The 14538-nt window shown below is 32.3% G+C and overlaps 1 protein-coding gene and 1 long non-coding RNA gene across 2 annotated transcripts in view; both read right to left on the bottom strand.

The window, feature by feature from the left end:
• The window catches only part of LOC111089094, a 14581-nt gene extending 6648 nt beyond the window's left edge, over positions 1-7933 (bottom strand). Inside the window, exons 1-2 of the long non-coding RNA XR_002613437.1 lie at positions 7391-7933; positions 6562-6665 (exon numbers count right to left, since the gene is read on the bottom strand). This is a non-coding gene — a long non-coding RNA (uncharacterized LOC111089094). The remainder of the gene's footprint in view (positions 1-6561; positions 6666-7390) is intronic.
• A 663-nt stretch (positions 7934-8596) lies between these two features.
• LOC106472293 (39S ribosomal protein L19, mitochondrial-like) overlaps positions 8597-14538 on the bottom strand; it is a 43863-nt gene continuing 37921 nt past the window's right edge. Inside the window, exons 4-6 of the mRNA XM_013932926.2 lie at positions 14189-14323; positions 12821-13008; positions 8597-12563 (exon numbers count right to left, since the gene is read on the bottom strand). Coding sequence (XP_013788380.1) covers positions 12294-12563; positions 12821-13008; positions 14189-14323 — 593 coding nt within the window. The 3' untranslated portion in view covers positions 8597-12293. The remainder of the gene's footprint in view (positions 12564-12820; positions 13009-14188; positions 14324-14538) is intronic.

The following is a 14538-nucleotide window of genomic DNA, read 5'->3' as shown; positions in this document are numbered from 1 at the left end:
AAGCTAGCTAGCTTCTCGACGAATCGTACTTACATCAACTCGTAATTAACTCGCTCATCATTAACCCTTGATATCTTATCAAGGGAGTTACAAACTAGAAAGAAGATTTTATATTGTTTGTAAGTTTGTGAAACTTTTGTTTATAAATCTTTGTTTGTAATAACTATTTGTAATAATTGTTACTATAAATTGTATTGTTGTGTGTATATTGAAACATATTTGTGTTAAAAACGAAGATGGTGTGTCTCAATCTTGTTGGTAAATATTGTAAATTTACTAATATATCAGCATATATTTAAATACTAAATCCAAAGTACAATTTAACTACTAAATTTAAATTATCAGTTAACTCAGCTTGGACTATTCAAAATTCTAAAACATAACACTGTATATAAGTGGGCTCATTTTTAATAACTGAACATTGTATTACATAATCATTTTTTCTTGATTGTAGCCCTGTTAATATCATCAGTCATCTATGATTTAAATTTACCTGCTGAAAAGGCCAAATTATAACTACTGATACAGACAGTGCTGATAGTAAACTAAATAGAAAAAGTTGGTTCAAATTAATCAGACATAGTAAATAATGTCTAATATGGATAAAACTCTACAATCTATTTATTATAATAATACACATCTTGCTAGTTCTGGCAGAGTATAGACTTTACATAGGTCAGTAAAAGCATTAGATAAACCCCTCAGTCTAAATCAGGTCAAGCACTGGTTAAGGCATCAAGATACATATATACCTTAGATATATCCATAAGATGTAATTTTTCTAGAAACTGAGTGATCATTTCTTGTGTTGTTTAACAGTGGCAGGCTGATCTAGTAGATCTAGCTAACTTAAGTCACTATAAGAATCAGTTTAACTATTTTCTGACATGTGTGAATGTGCTTTCTAAATAGGTATGAGTTATTCCACTCAAAGATTAAAAAGGAGCAACACTTGTAAAGGTCTTCAAGCAAATTTTAAAACAGCGTTGAAAACCTTGTAAACCTCAAAGTGATGCTGGAACAGAGTTTACTAAGTGTGCATTCCAAACTTATCTCGAGGAACAAGACATTTACTTCTTTACTACACATAATGAAACAAAAGCATCTATAGTTGAATGTTTAATATATTATTTTACTTATCATGAAACATTGAACATACAAATACATCACAGTGCTGAAAAATTTGGTCAGTACCTATAACAGTTCGTATCATCACAGTATTAAAATGAGACCAATAGATGTTAATCACTCTAATCAGACTGTGGTGTGGAAAACATTCTACAAACCATCCACAAAAGTTAAATTTCGATTCCAAGTGGGTAATCAAGTCCAAATTAGTAAAGCAAAACGTCAATTTAAGAAAGGATATATGCCTGGGTGGACAGATGAAATAATTACAATGCACAAGAGATTGGTGAAAAATTCCCCAGTGTACAAATTGCAAGACTATTTCAGAGAAGTATTAGATGGAACGCTTTATGAATCTCAGTTACAACACTTTATCAAGTCCCCCAACAATGTCTATGCTGTGGAAGAAATATTACATGAATGAGGAAAGGGCAATAACAAACAGTATTTCGTTAAATGGAAAGGGTATCCAGATAAGTTTAATAGCTGGATCATCCAAGATGATCTGAACCAACTGCCATCATAAAATGTTATGTATAATTCTATTACTCCTTATTTGGCATGGATCAGTTGTATGTGTTTTCATAACAAGTGGTAAAAGTTAAGTATATTAAAAGTGATAGATATGACACATTTTGTTACACAACTCTTTATGAGTTGTACCTTGTGTATGCAGTTTAATTGTTGTATTAGGCTTTTGTAATATTGTTGACATCATCTTACTCAAAGCTTTAAGTGTTTCTCGTTATGTGAATATTGTAACTAGAGGGCTAGATATTTCTAGATTTCTCTGCCATGTGTTATAAATACATGCAGATACAGAGAGCAAGTAAGTAAGTTAGTGAAAGTAAAAGTGAAGACTGACTACGTGACCCGGCGCGGACAAAAGATTTGTACCTGCCAACACCATTTCATACCTTTATAAATCAGAATGTAATGTATGCTTATGTCAAAGAACGTTTACGGAACATAGTGAATTCCTAAGACATATTAAATCTAACCACAGCAAATTAAGAGTTCTATATATTTGTAGTAAGTGCAAGAAAGAATGGAGCAGCATTTTCAGTGTATCCGGCCACTATAGTAAATGCAATGGACCTGTTAATGTTAATCAGCATGCCCTTTCCTATAAATGTAATGATTGTTCAAAGAGTTTTGGTACCAAGAGAGGTTTAGCCCAACATCATAGACTTAAACATCCAGTTTAACGAAACAATTGTGACACTTCGTTCCAGAGCAAGATGGTCTAATGAAGAAAAATTACCCCCAGACACTCCTAATATAAATATTATTTTAGCTTCAAAATTTCCTGATCGTACCCGTGAAGCAATCAAAGGTAAGATCCAGTGAGGAGCATAAAATTAAAGTGCAGGAGCAGCGTAGATTATTATTCACTCTCTCACCTATACATGAAAAAATGACCAGTACTCATTTTAACTCTGTAAATATGACGAGTATAGTTAATAATTCATCTGCAAATAGTATTCACCATGACGACTGTTCGACCATTTACATTGAACCCGAAGATTATTTCGTTCCTGATCTATTTTATGAGAGTGAATCATCGAACTTATCTTTCCTAGACTATATCACGTTATTATCTTCAGAACTACCACCTAATTGGAGAAGTGTTGCAGAAGTAATTCAAGATAAACAGCATAATCCCATGAAAATGTGTAATTCTTTACTGGATTTTATATACAAATTCTTTGATGGGAAGAAAACTCGTACCTTTTTGAAGGATCATCGTGGTAAACCTAAAACTAAAGGACAAAGAAATAACAAGAACATTCAAGTTAAGAAAGAATTTAAGAATATGCAAAACCTATATAAATATAATAAGAAAAGGGTGTTACATCTGATTTTAGATTCGACTGATCAGGATACCTTACCTTCGGAAGATGATGTTTCACAAACCTATGCTAAATTATTTTCATCACCATCTCCTATTGACGACCATCCAATAACAGATGTGAAGAGCTCCATTATTGATGACTCTTACCGAATTATTACTATGGATGAAATCAAAATATTATATAAAAATATTAAGAAGAAGTCTCCTGGACCAGATGTAATTATCCAAAAAGATTTTAAGATTATTCCACAAGTAGTTTTATGCATTTTATTTAATTCCTTCTTGTCGTATAATAACCATCCTCTACGTTTGAAGAGATGCAGGACTATTTTAATTCTGAAAAAGGGTGATTTATGTCGTGCTACAAACTGGAGACCCATTACAATAATGTCAACCATAGTTAGAACATATCACTCTTTACTCTCCAATAGAATTCACAGAAATGTTCACCTCAATCCAGTTCAGATGGCCTTCATCCCTTATGATGGAACATCTATAAACACTTCACTTTTGGATTATGTTATTAAAACCGCTCGTAGGAATTCGAAAGAAATACATATTATGTCTTTAGATATTTCCAAAGCCTTTGATTCCATTTCACATCTTTCCATTAGAAGAGCACTTAGAAGATTTAACATCTGTGATAGCATGTGTGAATATATTATGAACTCATATCAGGACTGTGTTACAGATATAACGTTAAAGAATATTAAGTTAACGGAAGTTCTCATTAGACGAGGAGTCAGACAGGGTGATCCATTATCACCTATTATATTCTATATGGTAATAGATGAATTATTCTGCAAACTCAATCCTTATGTCGGTATAGACATCGAACAAAAGATTTTACTAGTTCTGTGTTTTGCTGATGACATCACCATCTAAGAGCAGGGTGGGTATGAATCATCAATTGAATATTTCATCTACCTTTCTCTTACAGAGGACTCTTCAAGTAAATTATAATATATGTGTTACATCTTTATGTCCCGAAAATAATGCCACAAGGGTTAAGACCTTAACCCAGTCCACGATAGAAGATTATCCTATTCGCCAACTACAACCGGATGTATTTATTACCTATCTTGGTATTAGATTTGCTCCTAGTGGCAGAGCTGACTTAAAGATTTATATGAGAAAAATTGAGGAGGACATCAAGAAGATTCAAAATGCTTGTCTTAAGTCCCAACAGAAGCTACTTATATTAAACAAGTTTTACATTACTCGTCTTCTACACGTGCTATCTTTATCTAAACCTAGTGCTAAAGATCTGAATTTGTTAGATAGAATCATAAGAAATAAAATCAAGGATATATGCAAACTACCCCATTATACTTCGAATGCAGCATTTTATATTAAATCATTTGAAGGAGGTCTTGGCATTATTAACTTTAGAGATTTAATTCCACATATCATCATTAAGTGGTTAAGAAATCTTGAGAAAAAGAACTCCCCTGTCATCAATGCCCTTCTTGCTACTGAATTCATACAAAAACAACAAGATGCAGCACACAAGCTCTGCATTAAGAGGAAGTGGAGAGAAAGGCTACATCAAGATGCTAATTGTCGGGGACTTGAAAAAATAAAAGGTTCACCAGTTAATGCTCTATTATCAGCAGGAACAAGAGTTGCCCCCGGATCTACATTTATCTGTCTACTTAAACTCAGATATGGTCTTCTTCCAACAAGATGCAATATATATCATGGAAGATCAAGAACTGCAAAGCTGGATGTATTGGAAGAGTGGAATCCTTGGCACACATTTGTAGTTGCTGTAGTTCCACCCACCACACCCGTATTATAAGCCATGATTTAGTATGCAAGAAGTTATATGACGCCTTAAGAAAAACTAAGAGATATAAATCCCTGATTCAAGAGCCACGGATATACGATGCTAAATTAGGTGAACTTTACAAACCTGATATTGTACTTATCGACGAGAACTCAGTTCACATTATCGATGTAGTTGTATCCTGGGAAACGGGTTATGAATATCTAAATACCCGATATGATAGTAAAAATCAACTATTATAAGAGCAAGGATAGTATCACTCAATGGTGTCTACGGCAATGGCCCGGTAAAACGATTCAGTTTATGGCCTTATCAATAGGATGCCGAGGAGGAATTTCATGCAATAGCATATATGTTATGTATCAAATAAATCTCACATACAAACAAATTTAGATCTTCATACTTCATGCAATGGAAAAATCCTTAAGAATCTATAAAACATTTCTCAAGAATATATCACGTAATGAATAAGTTTCTACTGTCCTACACTGTTGAATACTGTTAGTATTGCATACATTACAGTAAATGAAGGTTGAATTACCTATACGCCTACGCAGGGACACTGAGGAGGGATCTGAGGAACAACACCTCTCCTCAGTTCCATCTATATTACCTTGTTGAATTTAAAAAAAAAAAAGAGAGACAGTTACTCCAGCCATTTACCCGTGCTTGGTTGAATTTCTTCGCTTTGACATTCAGAGCACTGGGCAGAAATCACATTACGTCAGCACCGTCCAACAGCCATCGCAATGCTTTGTTTGGCTGTGGTTTCATTACCTAACAAAAAGAAGAGACACAAAGGTCTTGCATTCAGAATCACTACAACTAAGAGATAGGGAACATCAAACCTGTAAGTAATTATGTCCCTTCTATCCCAAGAAAAGTCCTATCAGTGTACAAAGTCAGAGCTAGACTTATTCTCTTTTCCTCCTAAACAAATAGTGATTGAGGAGGGTCAGTGGATGGAATATTATTCTCTGTCATTGGTGACTGAAAGTGAGCCCATCAAATTTTCTATATCAGGATTGGGAGATGAATACATAGATCTGGCACTCATATCTGCATGTGAAGGTAAAAATTGTTAAATGTGATGGAACAGACATAGAAACTGATGATGAGAAATCCGTTCCTTTCAATCAATTTCTTCAATCTCTATTTTGCACATCTGAATGACAAATTCTTTTCTTCACCTCACTATCTCTATGCCTATAAGCCATACATAGAAACACTACCGAGTTATGATGTAGAAGCTAAGAGAAGTCATCTGACTACATCTATGTGGGTAAAGGACACAGCATATAGTTTGACAATCACAACTTTCAAGATATAGATAACAATGGAATCAAAAAGCGACACTTAGATGACTGATAGTTGTTACTTTAAAACCATGCCTCATACGAAATAAAGATGAATTTTGAATTATGTTGAGTGATGAATCAGGTTTCAAGATTGTTCTATAACATGTTTCTACCTATGTTAGGAAAGTAAAAAGTGGATTACAGTAGAGGATTATATGTTGGATTACTATTGCTGTCACATAAAGTAAGCTTTATAAAAATATCGGGAGCAATACAGTAGCTACGAAATTTGAGGTTAGGGTATACTGTGGGGGTGAGGGGGTAGTACTTGCCCTGTCATTTTTGATGGGCTATACGCTAGTAATGATATAGAATATAATTATTCAATCCTATACATTTAACCTCTTTCTTTACAGTGAAAATCAAATAGCTCTTGAATAAGTTCACTATTTTCAAAAAAATCAATGAGATATATATTTTTAAAATCACACCTGCTATTTTGTTTTTATCCACTTGACTCAGAGCAGTCCATAGATATAACCAGATACCTTTAATGTTGACTGAGATAATCGATTTCACAAGCCCAGCAGTTCTCCTAAGTTTTTGTATGACAGGGAATATATGTTTAGTATAAACTTCAAATAACAATTTATTAATGTTATCATTAAGTCAATTACATGTAGTTTTTGATCCAATTTGTTTTAACTGATTTAACCACAAAGCGATAAAACAAATCTGTTCACATTAACCATACCATCTTTTTTAAAGTTATGAGACTTGATATATTATTAACATTATATTGGGTTGTAAACATAATAGAACATTTCTTTACTTGTTGCACACAACACTAATAATACTTTTATGATTATACAGACCAGAGTCCTCATTGGATTTCAGGTGTACAGCCCTAGTCACTGTTGGTATCAATCATTTAAATTCTTGCCATTCAACATGCATAAAAGTTAAGCCTTCTTTGGTAGGATATAAATTGCCATTTCCATAGTCTCTATATTAACGAATGTGTATCTTCACTTCTTCATTAAATAGAACAATTAATATGCCAGGCTTTTTACAGTGGATATGCATGAGAATATTCTGATGGTTTGTCTCTCTGAAATACATGCAATGAATCACATCGTTGCACCACGTGTGAGGAAGGAAGTTTACAAGATGTCTATTAAAGAAAATATGATGGAAACTGAAAGATGTATTAGTCACAATTAATGTAGTTATTTCTAAACAATAAGAATGGAATATGTATAAAACAATAGAAATAACAGTAATGAAAACAGAACATTTTTTAACGAAAATTCGTTTTACCTTTGTTTTCCATAATGAAGATGATATATGAAGTTAACTCTCTCTCTCTCTCTTGAACTAGTTGTAGACAGAATGAATGTAAACCCCTATTCAAGTCTCCTACAGTAAATTGAAAACATCATGTCCTGCTTTTACTCTTTAATTATCTTCTATTATTGTCATTACACACACAACTGTTATTTCTTTACACTATAATTGTGCTTTATGACATCCTTCTAAACTATAATTATCTACAATTATTGTCAATAATTGGCATCAAGTCATGAGAATCTGTCATTACATACTATAATTAGATATGATTGATTTATGTGAAACTCCAAACACACTATAGTTGTCAATAACTGGTGTGACATCATGAGTATCTGTTATTGCATACTATAGTTAGATGTGACTTATTCATGCAAGCCTATAATTATTGTCAACTATAGCCTGTCAAAAATGATGGGTTAAGTACTACCACCCCTACCTTCATATTTCATAGCTAACTGAAGTAAATACATTTTGCAAGAGGCAGAAAAGTGCAGTTGAGGCAGTCAAACGTCAGTAAATTCCTTTGTGAGCCAATCAAAATTAAGATCATTCATGAAATGAATTTGTGACATATTTATAGAATAATTATTGGTAAAAATCAGGTAGATTAACAACCTGTAATATATAGAAAAGCCAGTGTGTTTTGGTAACACTACATTCCAACAATGGCTTTTATGTCATGTTAATTAGTAACAAAAGTATAACCTAATATTGTTTTTAGTCTATGTAATGAAAGTATAAAATGAAATGTATAGACAACAAAACTGGAAAAATATTTGTTGATTTCTTAATTTAGTCTCTGTTGATTAAAGAGGTATGTTTTTATTAAAAACATTTGTGATATAACAGAAAAGAGATTAATTCAGAAATGATTTAAGTTTAAAACTGAATCAATATTTTTACTTTCATGATAAATTTTATGCACTTGGCTGTAGGCTAGGTGATCACACACTACGTCTTTACTTTAGGCTTATTATACCAATGAACACTACATTTATAAAATTTCATGGCCCCCTGGCACCCCCATCATTAAAATTCATAATTGGCAGGCAGTAATCAAACTATTCTATCTGGATAAATGCATTTTGGCTTTTATATCTGGATAAATGCATTTTGGCTTTTATGACTCCTCCTATTTTGAGAAATCAAGAGTGACTTGACACACACTGGCTTATATATATGTTAAATAATTAGTATCACTTCCTTTAATTATCTGTCATTACATACTATGCAAATGAAAATTAATATCTAATTAATGATATATTAATTAATTGCATGATTAACATTTAATTGATATGCAAATTGAATTAATTAATATGTATATCTAATTAATTAGGTCAATTAACTGTTCTACCCCTCATGCCATAGTGAACTTCTATGTTCAATGACCCTTAAGACCTGGAGTGGTGCATGTTTACTGCCACCGCCAGAGTGCCATACTAACTACTCATAATTTTTTCAAATGTAAAGAAAACTAAACATTATTACATATACAGTAATGGGAATAATTATGGAAATACACGAGCAATATACATACTAGAATCACAAATAGAAAATAGCAATTAGATGGTAAATTCCTTAATAGCATAAAACATCACACCAGAAAACAGAAAAGCCGGTAAGTTGTACAATGCATTATACCTTGTTTTAATCCTGAATACATGTAATCAATGTACAATTATAGAATTTTGTTCCAAATTTCCTGTATTATTCCCTGCAACATAGCCAGATGGTCACCTTTTGACCTTCCCACTTTTTAAATAAGCCCATACAGCTCTAAGACTATACTTGTTATGACTTTGTGCAGGCCAAGCCTTAGTTGTGAGTGTTTCATAGGACTCAAAACATTGCTTCACCACATTTGGTGTAAGCTTGGAATCATTGTCATGGTGGAAAGATGAATTCTTGCACAATGAGCTGTATTCCTCAGGGAATGGAAAGATGCACAAGAATGTGCCTGTACTTGTCAGCAGTCAGTGTGTCATCAAATATTCTACCAAATTTCATTTGTTAATCCCTTTCATTCAACTAAATAGTACTTAACTTGTGTGTGAATATCACATATATATTTTACAGTGTAGATTTTAAGTGTTATTGTGAAAAGCAGTAACAATCAGAGACTACAATGCATTAGGTTAATCTCACCTTATGGTCCACTAACTACAAACTTAAATTAAACTAATAGCAGCTACTAAGTTAGAAATGTTATATTTCTGGCTACCACTAACCTCTACAATTGAGGCAACATATGTGTGTGGAACAAATACAAATAATAAGGTTGCACTACTGCATGCCAGTTTTCTACTACGTTACTCGATACATGTAAAAATCATCAGATATTTCTACTTGAATATTTTTCAGCATTCTGAATACATGATCTATTATGAATATATTCAATTTTATTTATTAGTGCATTATGGGTCCTTTAAAGTGTAAAAGTTAAATATTGCAGTGAACGTACCAGATATAGTAGATACTGCTGTGAATGTGATGGAGGATCAATTGAAATGCAACTGGTATAGACTTGAGGAGGGAGACAGGTAATGATGTCAATACTTCAAAAAAGCCCAAAAGCAGTGGTTTCTTTCGTGGATAAAAAGGAGTACCAATGTTATGGATTTTGGGTAATGTGGAAAATTGGGTAAAATAAATCTTGAGGAAACAAAGTCCTTTCTTTCTTTCAGCATCAAAAGACTGAATTTTTTTACTGCAGTTTTTAACTTATTATGAACCAAGGTGATGGGGTCCCTTTTTTTATTTGTTTGTAAACTGTTTTAGCCAAAATTACAACGTGGCTTCCATTATCTGTCTTGATAATTACAAAGTTACATTGTTTTTTAAAGCCCATAACTGTTCTACTTTATCCTTACTTAAATTAAGTTTAGGTTTACCTTTTTGGTTCAATAATTCATTGGCTAGTTCTGTTATAACTTTATGTTTCATCCTATCATTAACTGCTACTATTTTAAACATCTTCCTGTTGCCACAATAAATTCCCCTCTCTCTCTCTGAAAAATTATTAACTGAAAATTTTTAGTCTATACTTAAAATTTCCCTTTGATTAAATGAGACATTCTCATTTGATAAGTTAACAACTTTAGGGTCGACAGTACTATATTTATCCTCCAAGGTTGGAATTTCATTGTTAGATTTACATTTTAAACTTTCCTCTTTTTTTCTTAATCAAGTTATTCAGCTTATTCATCACTTTCACCATGTTATTCATTCTCAACTTTTTGCTATTTAACCATGTATATAAATCCAACCTGTCCTACAACATTCTGTGCGTGTACTTGGTGAATTTTTCAATGCAAGTTGCATAGTTTAAACTTCTGTTAAGGCAATCTCATCTCTTTTCTTTGATCATGGTTTTAAGAATTTTGTCATAAGTTATTGTTCTACTAAAGCTGACTCATTACTTTATATTTATCTACTGCATTTTTTGTTCCTAGCTCCTAAATGTCAAATTTCTCCAGGTTTGACTAATGTAAATTTGACCTCAGACACAAAAAATTTGGTTAATCCTACATTTATCAACTTCTATTCTATCTTTTATACCTGTGAGAAAATTATTTAGTTTACAACACAGAGAGAATGTTACACTACATTCTATATATTTTTGGATTATGTTGCCTCTTCATGTTGAGAAACAATCCCTCATGTTATCAATTTTGTCATTTCCCTTTAACTTTGTATATGATGACATTTTAAATTTATTGTTATCTTTTTTGTGCAATCTATCAATAAGTTTGGGATTATGTCATCTATCTTTAGCTACGTTTCAGGTAAGTTAACTCTGGTCTTAAAGCACAATCATGAGTGCAGATTGTTGAAGCTCTAAACACAAATGAGGAAAAATCATATCATTTTTGTGTCTGTGGGTGACATTATCTATTGTGAGGTGGTACAGCAAGTTAAATAGTATATAATGTAAACAAATTGCTAATACAAATGAAATGCTCATTTGTGTGCATTAAATGGTCATTCTGTAAGCAGTTTGAATTTAAGTGAAAAGATCTTGTGATGTCTATAAACAATGTACAGGGTGTCCCAGGAGTCTGGACCCATAGGGAAAATAGACATTATATTATTAAAGTTAAACACATTTCTAATGACAGTTATACATATTTTACTAAAGAAAATACCATGATGGTACAATATATCAAGAACTAATTAGTATATGGCTGTTAATGTCATGCAATTTGAATAAATAAATAAATTAAGAATCCATTGTGCATTTTTCCCTATGGGTCCAGACTTTTGTTACACCCTGTACATAAATTCTTCCTCCACTAGCAAAACTTTATATATATTTCATATGGAGAACTAAATATTCATTTGTTGTGGGCCTTATATGTATTAAAACTTTTATTCTTTAAACACTGAACTGTTCAAATACTAATCTAAACAGCATTTTCTCTCATGTTTGTATATCGTTTCATGTAACAAGCTATTAGACACTTTATAATAGTATCAGCAGCTGATTATTTACACAGTTTAAATTATCTATTAAGCAGTATTTTATGCTGTGGGTTTAGGAGAAACATCACTAAGGAGTGGAGAATATTTTAAACATCATGAAAGCCTTGTCCAATTTGACATAACAGAAAGATTATTTGATGATGGATCAATAAACCTATGAAATTTCTACTCATATGCTGTAACAACTACAAAAGAAATCGGTTACTCTATGTCATAAATTAGATAACTTGGAAAATGTAAGTGAGGGTAATGAATACCTCCAATACAAAACCTACAAGAATACTGTACCACTAACTGAAGTTTCTGAAGATTACTGATTATCTTTTATAGTGAAGCTGGTACAAAATATGAAAAAAATGTTGTTACAGTTATGTATAAAAAAACAACAATCTTAGACTTTTGCTAAAGTTGTCCTCTTTCTTCTATCTTGTTGAAGGGCTTGTTCCATCTTCAATTTATGTTGATGTACATTCTTCCAGATCTCATCTTGTTCCTCCAAAGAAATAGTGGATCGATATTCTTTCATCATATCATACTTTTGCCATTCCATTGCTAGCTCTTGAGCTCGTTTGTAAAATCTCTCTGGTAGGCCTAGATTTTCTACTCCTTTCAGGTTAAACCTTTCCCATCGAGCATACCATGGACGAGGTTTCAACTTCACCTACAAAACATTTAAACTTATACTAGGTTTCTTCATCCCATTTTTTTTTCCTAGGAAATTAAAATTATGGATATTTTAACTAATAAGCCTGTTAAATAAATATTGAAAGAAAATTCAGACATAATGTTTTAAAAGAAAATAAATATTTTGGGTATATGTTATGTTACAGCTCCTTGTACCATGTAACAACGAACAAAACTGAGTTTACATGTTGAGAAGCACCATCTCAAGAAGAAAATAATGAAAAATATTATTACTTTGATGGGATTAACAGGCACAGGATTACTCTCCAAGTGGACCTCGGGTTCCATGTCAAATGGAAAAGTTGAATATTCAGGTAGAGCATCACGTAAGTAGATAAGGTGGTCATCTAATCTTTTTTCTAGTCGTAGGACTTCAATCTTTTGAATGGTTGGGTTGTACAAGTCGTATCTGATTTCAGTTCCTAAATAAACATTTCTCATTGCATATAAAAGTTTTTTAGTTGCATAATTTTGAATTTTATTTGTAATTATTAACACATAATGCATACCTCAGGGTGGCAAAATTTCCTGATATATTGCCTATTTCTGCAGAACATTAACTGCAGAATTTGAACACTGAAATAGGGCATTTAATACCAAAATAGAACAGCAAAAAATAATTTCAAGGGTTTTTTATTTTTTTTAGGCATAAATACTCGAACATTTATGATCATTTGAAATTGCAATTTTGGCTACATTTTCCAATTGTAAGTAACAATTAACTACCTAGTTAGAGAGAGAGTAGATTTAATGTTTATAAGTGAGGCTTGCTATGAAATATGTAATCATGCCATCAAACAAAGGTTAGAAAGGAAACTCCATGGACATGCAAAGGAAAAAGCAAGAAGCTTATATAGTCACTTTGATTAGCTCAGTGTGAACTATGACACAGAGTAACATAGTCACCTGTCAGAAAAAGCCTCCATTAAAGGCCACCCACTTCCTAAATCTGTAACATCTAGCTTTTTCCTCACTATTTTTGCAGTCATATACTATAAGTAGGTTTAAAAACCTATAGGTAGACAGAAACAATAATTACATTCAAGACAACCCAGCAATAATTAAAATAAAGATGACTTCAACGAAGCCAAAGTTTATAATTCAGCATATTCCTTATTGCCTCTCAAAAGCTGACATTCAGGAAGACAAAACATTATAGTACAGCTAGAGCAATGACAGAGATGATGCATTAAAAATTACAAAATCAGATGTATTTTCACAATAAGCCAACAAACCTTGGATAATTGCAGCAATAAATGGGAGCTTCAAAGTTTTCTCTCCTCTCACAACTTACGATCAGGTAGTTTCTAAATGAGATGACTGGTCTCCAGGACCACAGACAGCGTGGCTTGTTATTGCTGATTGGCCAAATTATAACCATTAAAAAGGGGAATATAAATGGTGAATGAAACACCCAAAGGTTCATTCGGTGTTACATATACAGCTAAAGAGGTCTGGAAACATACCAAATTTGAAACATGCTGATCCAAATAAAGATTTTTCATTTGCCTTGTAGAAATAAAATAATCCTTCATAATTCTTGGTTACTTCAATTTCTAAATTAAAACACAAGATCAACTTTAAAAAAAAAAAAAGTCTCACCTTGATTATTAACAACATTGCGGAGTGTAAAAAATGATCGAAGACCATGTCCCTCCCTTATGATACAGATTCCAACAAATCTATTTTGTTTCCTTGGTGCACAAGGATCAGAAACTGTCACTGCCATAATACTTCCTGAGTGATAAAAATACATTTCTCAAACACACATTTGTAAGAAACTAAAAATAGAACACTTTTTTTTTATCTGACATAATCTAATATCTATACAGGAAAACTTATTTTCTTAGTAAAACAGCACTGATTTAACTGATTTTTTCAAAAAAGCTCTCATCTCAAGAATTTCTTTATCTGCATCATCCCATTCATCACCTTCAGTGTGGTATTCTAAC

Source organism: Limulus polyphemus, unplaced genomic scaffold (genome assembly GCF_000517525.1).
Source record: "Limulus polyphemus unplaced genomic scaffold, Limulus_polyphemus-2.1.2 Scaffold5223, whole genome shotgun sequence".
NCBI lineage: Eukaryota > Metazoa > Arthropoda > Merostomata > Xiphosura > Limulidae > Limulus > Limulus polyphemus.
The sequence above is the reverse complement of the archived record's forward strand: the minus strand, read 5'-3'. Positions and strand labels throughout refer to the sequence as shown.